The sequence below is a fragment of the Exophiala dermatitidis genome (assembly GCF_000230625.1).
Source record: "Exophiala dermatitidis NIH/UT8656 unplaced genomic scaffold supercont1.8, whole genome shotgun sequence".
Classification (NCBI taxonomy): Eukaryota; Fungi; Ascomycota; class Eurotiomycetes; order Chaetothyriales; family Herpotrichiellaceae; genus Exophiala; species Exophiala dermatitidis.
This window is the reverse complement of record NW_008751653.1, coordinates 617049-629848: the sequence shown is the minus strand read 5'-3', so window position 1 is coordinate 629848 and position 12800 is coordinate 617049. Positions and strand designations below refer to the sequence as shown.

The following is a 12800-nucleotide window of genomic DNA, read 5'->3' as shown; positions in this document are numbered from 1 at the left end:
CAGTTCGGGAATCTATGCGAAAAGGGAGCTGGAGCCACCAAAATCATTTCCGTAGTTCTACGAGTTTAAAACCTTACATCCCTCATCTCTCCTCTAGCAGTCTGAACATCATATTCCACCCACCGCGCGACGCCGGCTCCCCTGGCTGTAGTGGCCCTGCTCAACGCCAGTTCATCCACCACCCTCCCAGGGTTCATGACATGACAACCCTCATAGGTGATTGCAAACCCTGGTGTTTCGGCATCGGCCAACACCAAAGCCGTCGGTAAAGGGTACAGCGAGAGCGATGAAGTGGCATGGTCCCAGAACACAGGGCGGATTGAGGGCGGGAACGGTGCAAGATGCGACTGATCCAGAACGGTTTTGATCAATTTGCGCGCGGCGTGTAAAGTGTAACTGTTGTTATTGTTGCTGCTGCTGTTCGATCTTGTCGAAGGGATATGGGACGTGGCCTCGTGGACAGCTGAATCGGGAAAATTGTTTGCGTTGTCGTTGTCTCCAGGCGCTGCTGTATCTTCCTGGCTCTCCGCGCCATTACTGTCCGTTTGGGTCATGTTGTCCTGTTCTTCCGTTACTGTCATCATGACGTCGTCTTCATCTTCATCTTCGTCCAGTTTAGAGAAGCTGACGGCGTTCCTTCGAAATCGGCTGGTGATGTCATCCCGAAACAAAACGATTTCCTCCAACGGCCCAAACAAGCTGATTCGCGCAGGGTTGGACGTCCATACCGCCTCGCCGGGAGGCGATGAGTCCTTCTTATCCTTCTTGCCGTGGTGCTCGGCGTTGGCCGTGGCAATGGCTCGTCGGACCCTCGACGTGAAAACCTCGGGGATACCCTGCCGTGGAAGAGGGCATGCGGCGCCCGCGGAGAAGGAACTGGCCCATGGGTCGTTGTCGCCTGGGACGAATATGAGGGTGGTGGTCGATAAAAGAGTGGGAAACTCGGCAAGCATCGACGCCAGGGCATCAAAGTGTTCTTTGTATTCGACGCTGCCGCCGCCCTTCGTGGAGCCGGCCATGCTGGCTGCCGACACGAAGTTGCCCATCAGTACGATCGACAGAGGTAGGTCCACAATGTCACTGCTGGCCGAGGTGTAGGAGGACAGAATGGCGCGGATGGCTTCAAGCGTGCGCGGACTGTCTAGGTTACATTCACCCAGGATGGCGATCTTTGTCCGTGACGGCTGTTGCTCTTGTTGCTCTTGATCAGTGCCACCGGTATCCTGGAAGCTGGTTTCTGACCCAGAAGCGGAAGGTGCGGGAGAACCAAATATCCTTTTCTGAATCTTCCTCATCTGTGACCCGATGCCCTTCTCACTCCCTACACCCAGAAAGTCGATCCATCCATACCCGGCACCCACGTTCGTATGGCTGTCGTTCTGTTCCGAGGCAGAGCCTATGGTCATTGCTCGTCGCTCGGCTGGCGGCCCTGCCATCGTATCGGCAATGAAGTGGCCCTTGATCTGGCCCCCCACACCTGTTGCCGAGCCTAGCGAGGAATTGTGCGACCCGTCCTCTTCGTACGTTCCCTCAACCAGTACTATCATCCCGGGACAGAACCATGCCCCGTTTTCTGGAATCGGTCGGGCAATGGACATGTCAAGGACAACACTACCGGAGAGATCTGATAGCGCTAGGTCGCCAGCGGCAGAATGTACGAGCATGCCCAGGAGTAAATGTGATGTTCCGGACCTGCCCAGCAGGTTCGAAATAGGCGTAAGTTTGTACGCTTGCTGGAGTGTCGCCACGCTGCTTCCCGAATGCATGAGGCTCGGTGGTCGTGTAATCGTAGAAAATGTTGGTGCTTGGAAGGACTCGTTCCTTAGCAGTCGCTGATGGACCACATGATATCGGTTCCGAAACATGGATATTTTATGTTGTATAGGCGGAAGAAGGCTGGGCGGGCCAGCCATGGGCTCGAAGCACTTCTTGGAGGTCGAGTACAGCATTCGAGGCTGTTCAAACGCTGATATCACTTTCAAGTATGACCGGGGGTCGGCTTGCGTCTCTGCTTCGTGTTCATCCTCGTCTTGGTCTCCATTTCGCCCAATTTGCAGTCCCGAAACACCCAGACTCGTCTGGCTGTCATCTCTGCTTGCGCCGGGCCGGTCTTTGAATGAAGTTGTCCGTGAGATATCAGGGGTATTCGTGGCGCTGTTCGCTCTAGACAGTTTTGCTGGGTCTATCCGTCCGCCAGACATGCATGGCTCGAGTAACTTGAGGATGTTGGCCAACTTTTTGTCCGGCCCATCTTCCACAAAATGACCACCTCCATTTCTCTTCCATAGCTTCCCGACCTCGTCGAGCACTCTTTCTGCCAGGCTCTCGCTGCGCCATCCACTCCCACAGTATTTGCCGATAAATGTTGCCAGAAGATTGAGGCCCGAGGTTCGAAGGTCCAGATCATGCGTCTTGTTCAATACTTTGAAGGCTATCCGACGAAGCGCTTGCGGCGGGAGCAGGATGGGGAGTACCGTGGGCACATTGTCTACTGTCGTACTCGAATTCCCGCTCAGTGGTTGCTTGAGCTCTGGTGGCCGACTGACGATGGGGTATGCTGGGGTGCCAAATCCTGGCGAGGATGAAAGGAGCTGCTCCTTGGAAATCGCAGATTTGCCATTGAAAGGGGGAGGTTGCATCCGGGGAGTTGACATTGGGTCCTCCATCATGGTAGGATGCCTGCGAACTGGTCGCAGAGTTCAGATAGATGCCTAAATACACTGAAGTATTGCTGCCAATGTGGTTGTTTGTGGTCTCTGGCTAGTAAAACACTCAACGCGTGGAGACGCGTCTGAAAACTCGCGTCGTGAGTGGTGAAAGGTTATGTCATGCCATGCGCTTCAATCGTATGGCTTCCGTGTTTCTGCGCATTCGCGACTTTGAGTCTTCTTCCACTCCTACTCTATTGTCGCATTGCGAGAACCTTGTGCCGCTACCTGTGTTTTCTCCGTACGGCGTCTTGCTATCATCACCAGATCACGCGTCACGTTCGCCAAAATGTCTACTACCGAGGCAACCCAAGAGCCCGAGGCGTCTCCCGCCGCGGTGCAAGCTGACGAGCAATCAAAGCCAGCGACCCAGGAGCGGCTGGCCGAACTCGTTGCCAAAGCCACGGCCGAATACGCTGTCAAGCATTACTCGGAAGCCGCGGAGCTCTACTCGCAAGCGTCAGAGATACAGGCAGAACTCAACGGAGAAATGGCGCTCGAGAACGCAGATCTTTACTACTCTTACGGAAAATGCCTGTTCTTCCTTGCGCAACAGACCAGCTCCGTCTTGGGTGGCACCGCGACATCTGCTCAATTATCCCGCAGTAAGGAAAAGAAGACCTCCAAGAAGCGCAACGCAAATGGTGCTAGAAGAGCTGGACAAATCACGGACGAGGTGGCTGCGGGTGAGAGTTCGAAGACGCTTGAGCCACTGGCTGAGGGGCCATTACCCAACCTCGGTGATGTTGTACGAGAGGAAGATGTGAAGCCTGAGGAAAAACCATCCGACAAGCCTTTGTTCCAAATCTCTGGTGATGACGAAAACTGGGACGACTCCGATGATGACGAGGAGGAAGAACAAGATGAGGAGGCTGCGGGAGAGGAAGACGACGATTTTGCAAATGCATACGAACTCCTGGATCTTGCGCGTGTCCTCTACCTCAAAAAACTGGATCAGACCCAAGAATCCGTCCTAGAGGAGTCGGCCAAGGGAAAATACGTTCCTTCGATCGATTTGACACCTGAAGTCAAGGCCCTCAAAGCACGAGTTGCTGACATTTACGACCTTCAATCAGAAGTTTCGCTGGAGGGAGAGAAATACTCTGCCGCAGTCAACGATCTCAAGGCTTGTCTCGCCCTCCGCGAAGAACTCGAGCCTCCTTATTCGTCTATACTCGCCGAATGCCACTACAAGCTCAGTCTAGCACTAGAGTTTGCCGCGCAGACACAGCAGCGTGACGCGGATGGCAACCCCACTGAAGAACTTCAGGTCGACTGGGATATCCGCAACGAAGCAATCGCTCAGCAGGAAAAAGCAATCGAGGTTTGTGAACTCCGCATTCACAGAGAATCAGCAGCTTTGGACAAAATGGAGGATGGTGCTGAAAAGGATAAAGTCAGGGCACACATTGAAGATGTCCAGAGTATGGTGGGCGACATGGAGGATCGGCTTTCGGAACTCCGTAAGCCTCCTGTCAGCGTCAAAGCTGAGACGGAGAGTGGGATGAAAGAGCAGATCTCTGGTATCTTGGGCAACATCTTGGGCAGTGGTGCGTCTGAAGAGGAAAGAAAGGCGAAACTGGAACAGGTCTCCGAGAAGGCCAATGATTTGACTGGATTGGTGAAGCGAAAGAAGCCCAAGAATGCACAGGCTGAAGGAGGCCAGAGCGGTTCGGGATCCGCTGTGTCTACTCCAGCAGCGGTGTCTGCCGTTGGCGAGGCCTCTGGTTGCGGCTCAACAAACACTGCCAACAAGCGAAAAGTTGGGTTTGTTGATGAGGTTGAGGACGGCGATAGCGGCAAGAAGGCCAAGCTTGAGGGGGCGGGAAGCTGAATGGTGACACGTTATGCCTGGAACCGGGCCAGGTGCACTGGATTTTGCATGAACGCGTACATATGGCCAGCTGGATCGGAACGAGTCTCGCGCTGGATGGCGCTTGGATGGCGGATATGTCTGGGCATAAGCATGATGACTAGGCTGTCAGCAGTCACGTAATTGCGTTCAAAATGCGAGTTTGAATCCACTTTGAGACAGCCTCTGCTCAATGATCTCCATATCGCGATATCTGTACATCGAATATAAGGACAATACGTGGTGCCATACATCGTAGAACTACAGTAATAATAACATGGTAGACTAAAAACACGGGCACAGACGGGCTGATATCACGGGACGGAAAATTATTAATCCGTTCCACCGCCTCATGTGACATGTTCGCAGCAGTTGAAGTGCCGTGCAATTTGCGGCTCCAGTCTTTCTGTCTCTTCTCCATACTTTTAGTAATCGCCGGTCCACACTCTGGTCGCTCAAACGGCCACCAACAACCGCTTCAAGCCGAGTCAAGAGGAAGCGAATAGTAGTACTGTTCGTGTCCTCAGAATGGCCCTCGATCCATCTCCCGCCGCGGTCACTCCAGGATCTGTATGTCACTCGTGGACAGACAAATAGGCGAAACCATGCTTCGTTGCGTGCCCACCTGCCACGCCTTGGCCGGACCATCGGAAAGGCAGAATATTGGAGGGGAAATTGTGGGTGGCAGCTGTGGGGGGAAAGTCACCATCAAGACGTGACCAGCGAACGAGGTGGCACTGTGGATGAATTGATTGCTAGCACTACTACCCGGGTACGGACTGATCACTTTTCTCGAGCTCCCACCCCCAGATCCCCGAGCTCGGTCTCTTCGGTGTTTCTCTACCTTCTCCTTGTCACTTCAAGTGTTCCTTATCGTATCGTCACCTTGCAGCGCGTCAGTCTCCACCCCAGGCGTGCTGGTGACGAATATTACAGTCGAGATCTCCTGTTGCATGTCAAATGACCACCACGTTTAATCCAGTCCAGACTTCTCCAACGGAGGCCTCCGAGGACAGGAATTCGTCTGTCTCAGGCAGCGATGCCGAAAATGACACCCCGAACAATGGGCCGGATTCCGGCAATGCCAGCAAGAAGAGGAAGCGATCACTGAAAATATCGTAAGTACTGCAAGCAATCAATTGACAGGACGGAAGAAACCAACCATCGAGTGCACCTCTAGCTGTGAGCTGTGCAAGGCAAGAAAGGTCAAATGCGATCGAGTCGAACCGGCCTGTGGCTGGTGTGCGCGCAACAACAGAGTATGCGTCTACAAGGAGAGGCAAAAGCCCGGTCTCCGGGTAGGTTATGGCCGCGAACTCGAAGAAAAAATCAACCGGCTCGAGGCTCTGCTGCAGGTGATGGGTCGTCGCCTAGAGGAGCATATCGTTGAGCATGGCGATTATTCTCGCCATCGACCTGGTTCGGTTCGAATGAGCACCTCGCAACCGCCACAATTTCCCACGTATGCCCAGAACGATCCCCGGCCGTCAACTGCCAGCATCATGTCTCAAGATACTCCTGGCTCAGACCCGAGATGGGGTACAGCCAATGCTTACGAACGCATGCAGTACTCTCGGCCCCAGGATGCTATGTCTATACGTTCAGTCGTGGATACCACGAACCATGACGTGATGTCCCAGAGCGACAGAGCCACTTCAACTGCCTGGTACCCAGCCTCCACCCCGGCGCCCTCATTAATGCCGGATTCGGAACTTCCGCCTTATGACCTTCTATACACCCTCGTCGATTTGTTCTTTAAACATGTCAACCCCTGGTCGCCTATTCTCGATCGCAAAGCCACTTTCGATGCCTTGTTTGGTTCTCAGTCCATGGAGGAACCCGATCGCATACTTTTGCACGCTATCGTGGCAACAGCACTCCGCTTCTCCAAAGACCCACGGCTGACGCCAGAGTCCAGGAGTCAGTTTCATGAGATATCGCGCCAGAAGATCATGCTATATGCGCTCGATCATCCTTCTGTCAGAGCGCTGCAAGCTTTGGTCATCCTTGCTGTCGATGTTCTTGGGACATCGAACGGTCAACAGGGCTGGAACCTGCTGGCCCTCACGGCGCGCAACATCGTCGAGCTCGGACTGGATGTGGAAAGAGGCGCATATCTTGAGTCCTCGGCATGTCCATCATCGACCCTGCTTCAAGCTGCGCAGCCAAAGAACTGGATCGAGAACGAGGAACGACGTCGGTTATGCTGGATGACATTTGTGCTAGACAGATATGCCACGGTGGCAACGGCGGATGCCTTCATGCTGGACGAGAGAGAGATGGACCGATGCTTACCATGTCGATACGATTTGTTGTCACGAAATGAACCCGTGGAGACCAGATGGTACCGCCGCGGTTCGCCGTCGGAAACGATTGTGAATAGGCCCGAGAATTTGGGGAGCTTTTCTTACCACTGCGAGGTTCTAGGAATTTTAAGCCGCATCCATCGGTTTCTCCACCAGCCTCTTGATATTACCCGCCTCCCGGACATTCAAAGGTGGCGTGAAACCTACCGAGAGCTCGACGGTGAGCTCAACAGCTGGTTACACAATCTCCCCGGAGAATACGGCAAAATTTCCCAATTGTGCCATTCCGACCCTGGCAGTCGGATTTCCAATTGGATCATGCTCCATGCCGCCTTTGTCACGTCCGTCATTCGCCTTCATTCGTCCGCCGCCTATCCCACAATCAAGTCGCCGGTCTTTACGCCGTCATATCATGCCATCCAGAGGTGTCTCGGTGCCGTCGAGAGTCTCCGCGAGATTGCCCAGGACGTCCTAAATACAGGCATGCTCGCTCTCCTCGGCCACCCTTTCGCGTTTTCCCTTTGGGTCTCTGCGAGACTGCTTCTTGTGCACGCCGCGACGATGGAATGCGACGTGGATCCCAAAATCGGCTTCTTCATATCCACCTTGGAGCAGATGGGCCAGCATTGGCAGGTTGCGCGTGACTATGCCCGGATATTGAACGACGTTGTGCACGAGGGCAAGGCCGGGTCTGGACGGACATTTACTGCTATGAGAAGGTATGTTTTGTATCTAGCCTCTTGGTTTCGTCCCTCATCGTACAATCCTTTGCGCCGGCAAGGAATTGAACATGTGGACTGACCGACTTTCCTCCGCTTTTGTGCGAAACAGGTGTGCCTACGACCTCAATCTTCTGACGTCCCAACGTCCTCGCTCCGTCCTCGACCCGCCTGCTACACATAACGTCTCGCAGAGCGAGCTTGAGTATCTCGAAGTCTTCGACTTCTTCAACTACCCACGTGTTGACGCCATCGCCGGCCTCGGCTTCGATCCTTCAACCAATCCCTCTATCGCCATGGGTCCCGTAGTAGGTTTGCCACACCAGAATGGTAACGGTAACGGCAACGGGAACGGAACTGGTCCTGGCCCTGGAACGCCGACTCCGACCCAGACACCCTCCCAGACCACTGCCTCGGGGCAAAGCCACCCCCAACCCCATGGGCCTGCGCAGCCGTCGTCGCAGACTCCGTCGTATCGAGCCACGCCGGCGTTCGTCGTGGCGAATCCCGAGTCGGATTGGCTGATCTTCAAGCCGCCGTATGAGTAGTGCAGTGCCGTTCCCTTGCATTACTTTCTACGACTCTGCATATTTACACATTAGTACCAGTGTATGATGTTCATGACGTACCATCACGGTGTACAACGTTGTATATCATCTATAGCTTCGGAACGAAAATGGAAATCAAAACAACATTGTGAATCTGGTTTTGCTTCATATGCTACCAGCTTCATTTTTCTTCCACTCTCGAGGTTTCAAACACCCCCTGGCCGTCCCAGTAACAGTGATATGGGATGTCGCTCTCTGCTAGGGAGCGTTTCATTCCCTTCGCGCAGTCTAGAGGCATACAAGGTTGTGTATTTCTGCTCTTTCTTCAATTCTCGAGGCTTGAACCCCCTTCTAACCATTCACAAACAATGAGATTGTGACGCTCTTTGCAGGTGAAAGTTTCTTTCATTCAGACTACCCTACCCATCCGCAGTTGGGAGAAGATTCTCTGAGCTATATCGTTAAGCCATGTATATAATGCTGTGCTGTCACAAGTACAACAATAACCGAAGGCCCTCCTGAACGCCATGCTCCATGAAGGACAGGGGTATGAAAACCAATCCAATGCCATTGTCAACCCTTCCCCCTTTTTGACGCGCAGATGCTGAAGAATGCGACTTTCGAGACTCAGAACACACCAAAGACACAATACATCAAACTGGTCTGCCATAAAACTAGAGTAGACGTTTTCAAGGCAACGGCGCAGACGCTTCGCCGGTCGGCTCAGACGAGGCTCTGAGAGGCTCGACAGTCTTGGACGAACCTTGAGTCGGAGCCAGATTGTTTGAGTCGGTCAAGCCCTTCTCGACCTCGGCACGGGTGATGTTAAGCAGGTCGGCGGGCAGACCCATGCTCAGCAGATAATTGACAGAGTTTTTCCACTCGACATCCTTCCTCTTAGCACTCCACTTCAACTCGTCGGCCATAATATCGATGACCTTGGGCAAGGCGTGCAGCGCGGCTCGAGCATCCAAAAAGCTCAACCGGGTGCGACGGCCGAGCACGTCCACGGCGGTTTGGGCGTACTCGCTGCGGACTGCATAGCGAACTTCACCATCGATGAAGGGGTAAAGAGACGACAGACGTTGTCCGCGCAGCGGGTAGTGCTCGGTGTTGTCGGTCTCGGAGGCCAGCGCTGCAACGTCCCATGCGCGGTCACCGTAGTCAGTGGCCAAGTGCTTCGCGACATCGACGTCCAGACCAAAGTGCTGGATCAGGTTGATGAAAAGAGTGGTCGAATAGCCGTGAGCGCCAATCAGACGGACATGGTGAGTCTGGCAGCTGCCGTCCAGCAGGTTCACCGTCGGGTCAATTCCGTTAACACCACTGATGTCCGGAACATATTTAACTGGTTTGGGTTGGAGCTTGAAGACCTCGATTGCTTTGTCCACCGCGTCCTCGGCCATCTGTCGGTACGTGGTCCATTTACCACCGGCGCAAGTCAGCAGACCAGAGTCAGATACCGTGACCAGATGGCTGCGGACGAGGGATTCCGTGTTCTTGGATTTGGGGTCACGCACAAGGGGTCGGATACCTGCACACATAGATCCCCGTTAGTTGGTTGGTTGTTAAATCTAGAAAAACCAAGTTCAGAAAGTAGACGTACCTGACCATGCCGCAAGAATATCAGACCGCCGGACGGTAATGTCTGGGGTCAGATATGTGCGAATCTCGTCCAGAATCCATTCGATGTCTTTCTCGCCTGCCACTGGGTTGGCCTCAATTGCGCACGGCGAGTCAGTTGTGCCAGCGATGGTGTTGCCTTGCCATGGGAGGAAAAAGATGACTCGACCATCCGAGGTGGAGGGATCAATCAAGCCCATGTTTTGTGGACTCAGATAACCGGGAAGGACGACATGGACACCCAGACTGGGCGCGACAATTTCCTTGGTGGCAGGCTCATCCATACGTTGAATAGCATCACAGAAAGGACCGGTCGCGTTAACGATACCCCGGGCTTTTACCACAAAGTCCTCGGTAGGCTGACCATCCTTTTCGGAAATAAGATCCCGCACACGAGCCCCAGTCAGTCTCCCACTTGCATCTTTTTCCAGGCCAGTGACTTCGAGATGGTTCACAGTGGTAGCGCCATACAGGGTGGCCGTCATAGCCAACGAGACGTTCATGCGTGAATCGTTATGCTGGCCGTCGTAGTACACCAAGGCACCAACCAAGTTCTCCTTCTTCAGCATGGGGAAGGCGTCAAGAGCCTTACTTCTTGGGAGGAAATAGGAGCTCTCAATCCCTTCTGAACCCGCAAGCAAGTCATAGAATTTGGTTCCCGCCCAGAAGTAGGGCAACTGCCACCATTTCTCCACTGGAAGCATAATAGGAAGCCATGACGATAGATGAGGTGCTGTGTACAGAAAGCTCTTCCGCTCTCTTAGAGCCTCCTTCACCAATTGGTATTGGTTGTAGTCCAAATTCCAAACCGCCTTTTCAAGATACCGCACACCACCGTGAACGAGCTTCGTGGACTTGCTGCTGGTCCCACTGCTGAAGTCGTCCCTTTCCACAATGGCCACTTTCAAGCCCCTCGTAGCGGCGTCGAGGGCAATACCCGTGCCGGTAGCACCGCCTCCGATAACGAGGAGGTCATAGATCTCGGAGGACGGAGCAGACGAAGACTTTTTGAGGTCGGCAATCTGTTCGGCTCTGGACTTGATGTAGGGGAATTTGGGAGGAATGATGTCACCGTTGGCGTCTCGTTTCGGTGGTTTGGGGGCAAGTGTCTCTGCACCTGGGACGTTTCGAGGGCGGTAGACCAAGTACATAACCGTGGTACCAGCCACGGCAGCACCAGCGCCATATGCCAATGGCTTCAATAGCCGTCGAGAAGCAAATCGTGAAGCCATAATGGAGGAGAACGAGGAGGAGAGCGGCACTGTACTGACGATTGAATTAACTCAGTGGCCTTGAAGGCCGTGGAAAGTATTTTCAAGTAAAGAACTGCAATGCTTGGGGATGTTAACAAAGTCAAGGTGGAACTGCAGCTTCATTTATCCCGGACACTCGACTGCGGTGACAGTGAGCTCTCGGAGCATGAGGAGACGAAAGCTTCAAGACAACGTGACCCAGAGAGGGATTTGCCATTATTGCTGATTGACAGAGATTGGTCGGGACATGTAGAGGACCGAGCTCCTGGGCCAGCATCGGATCAGCTGGGTCTCCTGAGGCTCGACCTGCGTATCCCCAGATCTCTGCTGGGATCACGCCTGAATTTTGGGTGCACACTTTCACGCCTCTGATGCAAGACCAGACTTCCCTACCTGCGCTACAGATTGCGGTGGTTGCTCCTTGCCGAGCTGCGGAGAAAGGGCCCTGATGGCGCTGGAGATGAGATATGGATCCCGGCCAAACGAACGGCTCTAAAAAGCGACGGCGCCCTGTGCCTCGGGCTTTCAAAACCGAGGCTCCAGGACCGGATTCCACCGGATGGCCGACACCGAAGTGCAGATGTCATGTGGAAGCTTATATCGCGTAATGGAGCTTGTTGTACTCTTTTTTGATGACTTGCCCTGCGGTAACCATTTTTATTGGCTTCTCGTCGTCGGGCAGCCCGCTCCTAGCCCAAGGTTACAGAAGACTATCAGCGTTGTACTGGTAATGGATCTCGGTCCAGGCACTTGGTGGTGAGATTCTGGTATTGTGAGTACGACGGTGGTAATTTTCACAATTTTACCGGCAGGTATAACCAGCCTCACCGCAGCCCGACACATATGTATAGTTAAGTACTGTAGTAGCCACTGAGTCAAGAATACCCAGTAGTTGTAGTGGTCGTGCAAGACTAGGGTGTAGGCATTTTGTCGTTTCAACCCATCGTTGGAGGTCTGCACATTGTTTTCATTGTGGCAGGCTTACCTATGATTATGCAAATTCCATGCTTGAATCGGACTGTTGCAATACCCTGAGCTGAGGGGCAATGATTCAAGAGACGCAGGTACTGCTGCAACTGTGCCTTGGGCGATATCTTTGAAGGTGTTCGCTTATGTACCACCATGGGGTAGTGTTACTGTAGTATGATGTTTTAGGCAAGCTGGGTAGATGTTGATGGCAAAGGGCAGGCACACTCATCTTTATAGACCTGTTCTTTGCCAGTGACAGTATTGGCTCGGTAGCTTCTGTTGAGATCGTTATCTGTGAGGGTCTTGGTGGCCCTAGCAAGAGGGACCTTAGTCCCTATTCGACAACGAGCCAACGGCAATGAGAGAGCAGAGGACGGCTCTAGTTGCGATTCTCGATCGACTACCCTTGCATGGTGGTTGCTCCACGTGGCTTTGTTATCAGTGATGTACGTAGGATCGTCAGCACCAACCGTCTGCCAGTGCACAGGAAGAAACTGCGATACCTGCCATTTAAGGGAGAACAAGAATGTCCAGCTCTTTGCCAGTGCACAGCAGGTGCAGGACCGGTCCCTGTGTCAATTAGAGCCACAGACGCTAAGGCGGGGCCGGTGTGCTTGCCTTCTTGTGATGGCCCAGCCAATCTTGCAATTGCAGCAGCACATACCTACCTAGGTAGGTACTTGTCAGGGCCGGGACTGCCTCTTGGCTCACCTGCTTGAATAGGCTTAGCGGTGTTCTGTGTCCTTCCCTTCATCAGAGGCCATCTGGCTCCTTGCACTGACCTCCTACTAGGCGACTGAGCCAGTGACAGAGTCAGAGACA

The 12800-nt window shown here is 53.5% G+C and overlaps 4 protein-coding genes across 4 annotated transcripts; 2 read left to right on the top strand and 2 right to left on the bottom strand.

Moving 5' to 3' along the window:
• Positions 1 to 65: 65 nt before the first annotated feature.
• HMPREF1120_08969 (DNA polymerase epsilon subunit 2) lies at positions 66 to 2666 on the bottom strand (the record flags this gene model as incomplete). Its single annotated transcript, XM_009163242.1, has 1 exon — positions 66 to 2666. One exon carries the CDS (start codon positions 2664 to 2666, stop codon positions 66 to 68), a length of 2601 nt encoding a protein of 866 aa, XP_009161490.1.
• Positions 2667 to 2852: 186 nt separating this feature from the next.
• Positions 2853 to 4808, top strand: HMPREF1120_08968 (HAT1-interacting factor 1). The gene has a single exon (XM_009163241.1). The coding sequence runs from the start codon at positions 2998 to 3000 to the stop codon at positions 4540 to 4542; it is 1545 nt and encodes a 514-aa protein (XP_009161489.1). The 5' UTR covers positions 2853 to 2997; the 3' UTR covers positions 4543 to 4808.
• A 154-nt stretch (positions 4809 to 4962) lies between these two features.
• On the top strand, positions 4963 to 8329 carry HMPREF1120_08967 (uncharacterized protein). The gene is made up of 3 exons (XM_009163240.1): positions 4963 to 5678; positions 5741 to 7585; positions 7698 to 8329. Exons 1-3 carry the CDS (start codon positions 5521 to 5523, stop codon positions 8131 to 8133), a joined length of 2439 nt encoding a protein of 812 aa, XP_009161488.1. The 5' UTR covers positions 4963 to 5520; the 3' UTR covers positions 8134 to 8329.
• Positions 8330 to 8822: 493 nt separating this feature from the next.
• On the bottom strand, positions 8823 to 10988 carry HMPREF1120_08966 (glycerol-3-phosphate dehydrogenase; the record flags this gene model as incomplete). The annotated part of the gene is made up of 2 exons (XM_009163239.1): positions 8823 to 9667; positions 9740 to 10988. 2 exons carry the CDS (start codon positions 10986 to 10988, stop codon positions 8823 to 8825), a joined length of 2094 nt encoding a protein of 697 aa, XP_009161487.1.
• Between the last annotated feature and the right edge of the window lie 1812 nt (positions 10989 to 12800).